Here is a 7624-nt window from a genome sequence, read left to right on the forward strand (position 1 = left end):
TTTGGGTTGCTTCCACAACTTGGTGATTATGAATTAAGCCATGGCAGATGTTCTGGTGCAAATGTGTTTGTGGTAAAATCCTTTTTGTTCTACTGGGTAGATACCTAGTAATGGGATTTCAGGGTCAAATGGAAAGTCAACCTTTAGTTCTTTGAGAATTCTCCATATTTCTTTCAGAGAGGTTGTATTAGTTTGCATTTTCACCTGTGATGTAAAAGTGTTCCCTTCCCTCCACATCCACACCAGCATCTACAGATTTGGAACTTTGTGATGTGGGCTAATGTTACTGGAGTTGGGTGATGTCTCAGAGTGGTTTTGATTTGCATTTCTATGATTAAAGATGAGCATTTTTCACACGTAAAATAACTGAAATTTAGATGGGTAGACGGAGCAGCTTATATTAATACAGGGAAGTGAGAGTGCAGGCGACTTTGGGAAACTACTGAAGATTATGTCAGCTTATTTAGAAAAGGTAGCCAGTGCCCTGAGTGTGAGGGACTAAGACAGGCGTCCTCAAACTACGGCCCGCGGGCCACATGCAGCCCACCTAGGACATTTATCCAGCCTGCCGGGTGTTTTTCCCACCACTGCCTGTCCTGCTTAACAGCCGACTCATCCCGGGCCCCCCAATCCAGCCCTCCAGTGGTCTGAGGGACAGTGAACTGGCCCCCTGTTTAAAAAGTTCTGAGGACCCCTGTCCTAAGAAATGTAAAATCAATCTTAAAGCATTGGGGAGCCCTTCTGGGGGTTTTAGCAGAGAATAACACAATCAGATGTATTTCACGGTATCTGAACTTCTCATTTGAATTAAAACAATCATTCTTTAGTCGTAAAATATTCGAGTCCAGTCAGGGTAAAATTTGAAGTTCCATATGTATTTTCCACTGATGTAATTGCCTAAATTCTGTATCTTTGGATATTCATTATGTTAACTGCCCTGATAATGCCTTTTAGAAGCCTTCCCATAAATGTGATTCTTTCTTTTAGTTCTAACACGTTTGTTGGAGCTAATCTTTAATTTCTTATTCCCTAAGGCATACTCACTTTTGACCCATTGTAAAATATGCCTTCCTTACTAAAAATTCAGTCTTGGACTGAGATATACATACGCCTTGATGTGTGTTTGAAAACCTGTTCCTGGTAGGGTTTTGCATTTAGCAGCAGGATCAAAGTACAAGTCTTCCTTTTGGGTGAGTTTTGAAGTCTGTGGCCTGAATTGTGGCTAGAGATCACATGCTTCTGGGTACTTCTGAGCTCGTTGGGAAGGTCCAGTGTGTCCTACTGTCTAGATAGCCATGGTGCTCTCATTAAGACCTTTGCTCCTGCCTACCAGCACCAACTTTTCTTTAGTGAGAGTGTCGTTTTTCAGATGGTCCTATCAAGCAGGACTCCATTTTTTTATATGAATAGCAATTAACTCAGTTTAAGTAGGCATAACGATGACCTTATCCACTTCTTTCAGCTGGCGAGATTGAATGGAGCTTTTGAAAAAAGTCTATAAAGTGGCAAGTATCTAATTTTTAGGTTTAATGTTTGTGGTCCTGGGTCAGTAATTGACAAGGGATAAAAGTTATTCACTGGTGGTCTTGTCAGTGGGTGGTCTTTTCACATGCTCTTAGTTTAATAAAAGAAGGAATGACTTTGTTCGTTTGTGGACCTTATCAGTTTAATCTGTTGTATTAACGTCCACTGTCACTGATCTTTCTATTGATGAATCAGAAGTGAGAGTAGTTATGTGTTTGGGCAAAAGTATTCGAACGGACTTCTGTCTAAAGTGATACAGTTGGATTTTAAACTTCACCATGTTTGTGTAATACATTACAAATTCTTACTCATAAGATGTTTTTGTGTCTTTTAATACTATGTATTTTGATTAGCTTGTGTTTTGATAGCCCAGTTCTAGTGTTATATGTTACTCATCTCTGCATGTTTAATATGTAATTAGTTTCAACTGCTGATGAAGAAATGAGTTTTAATTACAAGGAATATACTATATTTCAAACTGTTCCATTTTTGAGACCTAATTACTTTGATAAATCTATTTTTGTCTCATTTTGTCCAGTCTGATCTCATTTGTGAAGAGTGATGTGAGAAAGTATTGGCTAAATTTAGTTTATTTTTTATTTTATTGTTTTATTTGCAGTTTTTGATCAGAGCTGGGTTTGAACCTGCCACCTCCGGCATATGGGGCCGGTGCCCTACTCCTTTGAGCCACAGGCACCGCCTGGCATTGGCTAAATTTATTTGCCTGTTAATTCTAACTGCCTCCCTTTCTCTCCCTTCGTATACTATCAATACTGCTTGGCTTTATTAGATCACATGTAGGGTTGTGAGAACTTCTAGAATAAACCTGAGTTTTAAATTGCTATCTTTGGAATAGATTGGTGTTCGGTGTTGTACTCCTTGTATCATCTTTAAATATTTAAATTGCAGACTCTCTGGCTGCCTCTTAAATTAGATCCTTCACTTAGTAGTTTTGACATTTCATAACCTTGCTCCTCAGGCGTTGAATATTCATCTGCTTAAATGGCAGTGAAAATCCAAACCCATGCATTCGTCCGGTGAATGTAGATGGGAGAACAGCTTGCAGGTGGAGGGAGAAGCTGTGTTGACCCTGGTAGGACATACACTGCAAGTTCATTGTATGGAAATATTTCCAATACAAAACATGTCACTTAAAGTAAACCTGTCTTGGATCTTCTCCAAGGGAATTTAGTCTTGAAGAACCACAAAGATACTTTTGAAGCTGAAGATAGCGCCTGTGTGGTTCTAAGGTGAGTATTAAAGCAAGGCACCTATACAAGCTCCAAATCTCCCCCCCCTAAACAAAAATAAGAAAGGAGACGGTTACTGATAACTGCCCATAGAAAATGTGGTGTGGAAACTGATTTGAATCTCTAACGTGTAAGTCCTTATCCGTCTGCAAGCCGCCTTCCCTCGATGGTCTAAGTATGTTTTCTATTTATAATCCTTTGAGATGAAAGAAGAAGAAGAAATGTTTTCCTTTTCCTGGAAGGAAGGATGTTGATGCCAGTGATATCTCCGTTAAAAGAAGGTTGAGAAAGGAAGGGATGTGCCTCAAGTCTGGGGGGAGGAGGAGGAGGACAGCAGTTACCCTCCCTTACACCTGTCTTTCTTGGAAGTAGATGGGGGCAGTATTGATTATTTCTGTGAATTAGAAAGGAAGAAAATCTAACTTAGAAATTCTAGTTATGATGTGCAGTTTCTCTGGTTAGTCTCAATTAGCAGCCACTCATTTTAAGAAAAGTTACTTAATGGAAAGTGACTTAATTGTAATTTTTAGTGGCATCTTGTTTTCTGTGCTCAGTTTGAGTGTTTAAGAAATAGCCAAAATTCATTTAATTCTTTTCCAGAGACTTAGAACAAGTGAACTGAGGAAGCTAATTTCCATAGTGTGGTATCATGGAAGGAAAACTGGACGAGAAGGCAAGGACATGGAGCCGAATGACCAGATTTGAATCCTGAATTCAACACTAGTTGTGTGGAACCTTAGGCCTTTTTATTCCACTTCTCTGTGCCTATTTCCCCAGCTATAAAGTACCAATTTTTATCCTACCTTACCTTGTGGAATAGTTGTGAGGCACAGAAAACAATACTGTAGTTTTTTGTTTTTATTTTTTGAGATGGAATCTTACTCTGTTGTCCAGGCTAGAGTCCCGTGGCAATAGCCTAGCTCACAGCAACCTCAGACTCCTGGATTTAGGCGATACTCCTGCATCAGTCTCCGTAGTAGCTGGGACTACAGGTGCCCAGCTAATTTTTCTATAGTCAGTAGAGATTGGGGCTTGCTCTTGTTCAGGTTTATCTCTAGTCCCTGAGCTCAAGCAGGCCTCCTACCTAGGTCTCCCAGAGTGCTAGGATTACAGGTGTAAGCCACTGTACCTGGCCAACAATACGTAGTTTTTAAAACGTTTTATAAATGTCTTCAAGCCAAGCCCGTAAATCTAAGGTTAGTATTAAACATCGTTACCACCCTGAGTTTATATACAGTCTCGTCACCTTCGTTCTGCCTGTGGTAGTAGAAAGTGGTTCTTAGACAAAAGTTACTGAAAAATGCCATTTTAAGAAGGTTTCTCTTGGAGCCTTTATAATGTGGCTGGGAATTAAAGCAGCAGTATGAACTGAAGACTGGACATTGGAAAAAAAAAAATAACTGACCCAAGTGTGTTTTCAAAGCTTTTATATAAGCACTAAATATAAACCCGTTTTCCTAAATTTATTTTAGGATAACTTTTAAGATACACCACCCACACTCATCTGAAATGCACAAAGCAGTGAATGTCACTGCATGAGTAAATTATTCTAGAACACTTTAATGGACTCAGGTTACTCTCAACTTTAATGGTCTAGGTCTTTCCATTTTCAGATGGATGTAGAGGTAAATAAAATTTACAACGTAGTCACATAGGGTTTTAGACTGCTAAGCATTTTATGTGGATTACAAATTAATTATTCCTAATAACCATATGAAGAAGGTATAATTATGTGGTAATAGGCTTAAAGAATTTGTCCCTAGTCCACAGAGCCCATAATGAATTGAACCTGGTTTGAGGCCCAGGCATACCGATTAGTGAACCATTATCTTTAACCACTGTTCACTACCTCCTGCCTGATTCTAGGCAGGGGCTGTCTGTTGCTGCTGCCTGCCTCGTTGGAAGTTAGTTTCCTTTGGGACTGTAGGTGCTTATTTGTAAATGATGGCAAGTATTTCTCCTTAATAGGAGCACTTCGGTCACGTGATGTGGAGCAGGGTGACACCTGACTGGAGAGTAAAGCCAGGGAGTCCTAGATGGGAATGTGGGTCCCAAGTGGTGTTTTGGTTTTTTGTATTTTTTTTTTCTTTCCTGGATAATCAAAAACTGTACTCAAGAAAAGGAATAGGGTTTTCATTTACTTAACATTACTACGTACATATACAGGTATAATTCAGTGGTTTTTTATCAGTTGATAGCAGCCCATGGCTAGATTCCGTTTAAATTACTTCGATTGCTTGACATTTTCCTTCAGTGATTTTTCACTTACCTTTAAGTTCCCTAATTTTTTTTTTTTTTTTTTGAGACAGAGTCTCACTTTGTCACTGAGCTGTGGCATCACAGCTCATAGCAACCTCCAGCTCTTGGGCTTAGGTGGTTCTCTTGCCTCAGCCTACCAAGTAGCTGGGACTACAGGCACCTGCCACGATGCCCAGCTATTTTCTTGTTGCAGTTTGGCTGGGACCAGGCCCGAACCTACCACCCTTGGTATATCGGGTCAACACCCTACTCACTGAGCCACAGGTGCTGCCCCATGTTCCCTAATCTTCACTGTTCTTAAGTGTTGAGGCACAGAGAGTTGTATGTGAATAGCTATCTGTTCTCTCCACTGCTGTTCCAAATTCCTTCTTTCTGTAGGACGGAGCAGTGCTAATATGACTTCCAAATGTAGCCTTTGGAGTAACAGGTGTATTTTCACTTGTCAGCAAGCAAACAATAAAGGGTAGGGACTACGAGTATTAAACGTAACTCCATTGGGGTGGGGTGAAAGATAATAAGACTTTTATAAGTGGTATAAAAGTTGGCTTGTGGTTTTTTTTTTTTTTTTTGGAGAGCAAAAAGAAGTGATAACAGAACTGTGTGCCTAATTTAAATTACATAGAAAATATTTGTTTTATACTATGTTATTAAAATATTAGTGTAAATTGGAAAAGGTTTTCTGGGGGGAGTAATAAACTGGATTAAAGGTTGATACTAATGGATGAAATGAGTAGGCAGAAGTATTACATTTGAAACCTCTGCAAATTAATCCCAGAGTTAGACCTGCTGGCCATTTTTATGGGTGATCTGGAAGATGGGATATATTGTGAGATTTCTGACTTTATAGGAGGCTTGTTCAGAAAAGTTTACAGTTAAACCAAAGGGAGTATGGTCAGGAATAGCTCATGAGACTTCCCACTATCTAAATACTAGCAGAGATAGGTTAATAGAGCAAGAGATCTAGATGACTTGATGAACTGTCCCTTAAATGCTCTGGTTCAGTGAGCTGTTATGAACCTGCAGCATCCGTGGGGTATTGAGCAGGCTTTTACTCACCAAATAGTACAGTATTTATTCCATGCATTGACTGAACATGGACGATAAAGCCAGGAGCAAGGCAGATGCAATTTCCTCTGTCATGGAGTTTGCGTGAAGGGTGATGATCATAAATAAATACAGACTGACTTTGTCTTCTATCCTTGTAGGATTTTGTATATTCCAAAGATAGAAAGCTTTGTGAAAGAATACATAAAATTACAGGTAAACTTAATACAGGATGTCTATAACATTCATGTGTAAGAACTTTAGACCTTTTGAAAATCAAGGTTAAAAGGATTTGTGGATCAGAAAACAATGGGCAAAGGATAATGGGGAGATAGCTCATTTGCATATTTAAATTTCTGGGAATTTATGGAAGATAGAACATTATTTTGGCATAAATCAAAAGGGCATACTAAAGTAAACTGATAAAGGGTAAATATTTTAGAATCACAGCACTGCCACCCTCATAAGTGGGAGAAGCTGGAAAACAAAAATATGTCCCTTGAACTTAGAGTTCTTAAAGTTAGAATGAATTGGCCTCAGTCTCTATTCTAAGGGGCTGGCCTCACTGAGGACAGCCTGTAGCTATGAGTAATACTACGATGCTATATGCACCACTGCTTTGTTGTGAGACCTAACAAAACCCTCTGAGGACAAATAATATTTCCTCTCCACCCAGAAGAATGACACTTCCATTTGTCTAGAATTAACCCAGATATGAGTAAAGCCTTTGGTGCCTGGCTTGCTTTGACTTCAGTGTTTGTTGTATCTTCCTATTGGACAGGAGCTCTAGACAGTCTTTGAATTTCTAAAGGGAGGTGACCGAGAGTGTGGATATATCTAATTTTGTTTACCCTTTCAGGTTTCCTATGCTCGCCCAAGTTCAGCTTCTATCAGAGATGCAAATTTGTATGTCAGTGGACTTCCAAAAACAATGACCCAGAAGGAGTTAGAACAGCTTTTTTCACAATATGGACGCATTATTACTTCACGTATTCTTGTTGACCAAGTCACTGGTAAGTAGACAGCTACTCTGAACAGTCTTTTGCTCTTTCTGACTGACAGATTGTGAAATATTCTGTCTTCCTATACAGCAGTCTTGCCTGTAGAACACATCAAAGGTATATGTGGGCCAGAAAATACAATTTTCTGCTGGAATTGTTCATAAATATGCATGGACAAAAATAGATTGTGGAGCGTAGTGAGCGCGCTTGAGTCATTTCCACCCTGAAGGTGCAGGTTTGAAGGCTGTTTCATGGCTTGTAATAAATTTATAGATGCTATAATCCTCATTTTCAAGCTACTGTGTAAAAAAAGCCCCAATCTAGCTTATAAAGTACTAATAAACAATCTTATTTTTATAAAAGAGCAAAGTTTAATGCAGCAATATGCAGCTAATTTTCCAAGGCAGGATGACACTGCATCCACACCAGTAATTGCTGGTAAGGCTGTTTTCCAGGTCCGGTGCCATTCTGTAAAGGCGTATGTTGTGAAGAGTAGGAAATCTTGAATGTTAAAAACTTATTTTGAGCAGCGCCTGTGGCTCAAAG

At 39.3% G+C, this 7624-nt stretch overlaps 1 protein-coding gene across 1 annotated transcript in view; it reads left to right on the top strand.

Annotated features, from left to right (window-relative positions):
- The window catches only part of ELAVL2 (ELAV like RNA binding protein 2), a gene marked incomplete at its 3' end in the record, with an annotated part of 137700 nt that overhangs the window by 118289 nt on the left and 11787 nt on the right, over positions 1 to 7624 (top strand). The window contains exon 4 of the mRNA XM_023508898.1: positions 6937 to 7090. Coding sequence (XP_023364666.1) covers positions 6937 to 7090 — 154 coding nt within the window. The remainder of the gene's footprint in view (positions 1 to 6936; positions 7091 to 7624) is intronic.

This window comes from Otolemur garnettii, unplaced genomic scaffold, assembly GCF_000181295.1.
Source record: "Otolemur garnettii isolate 467f Iridium unplaced genomic scaffold, OtoGar3 scaffold00006, whole genome shotgun sequence".
NCBI classification, from domain to species: Eukaryota; Metazoa; Chordata; class Mammalia; order Primates; family Galagidae; genus Otolemur; species Otolemur garnettii.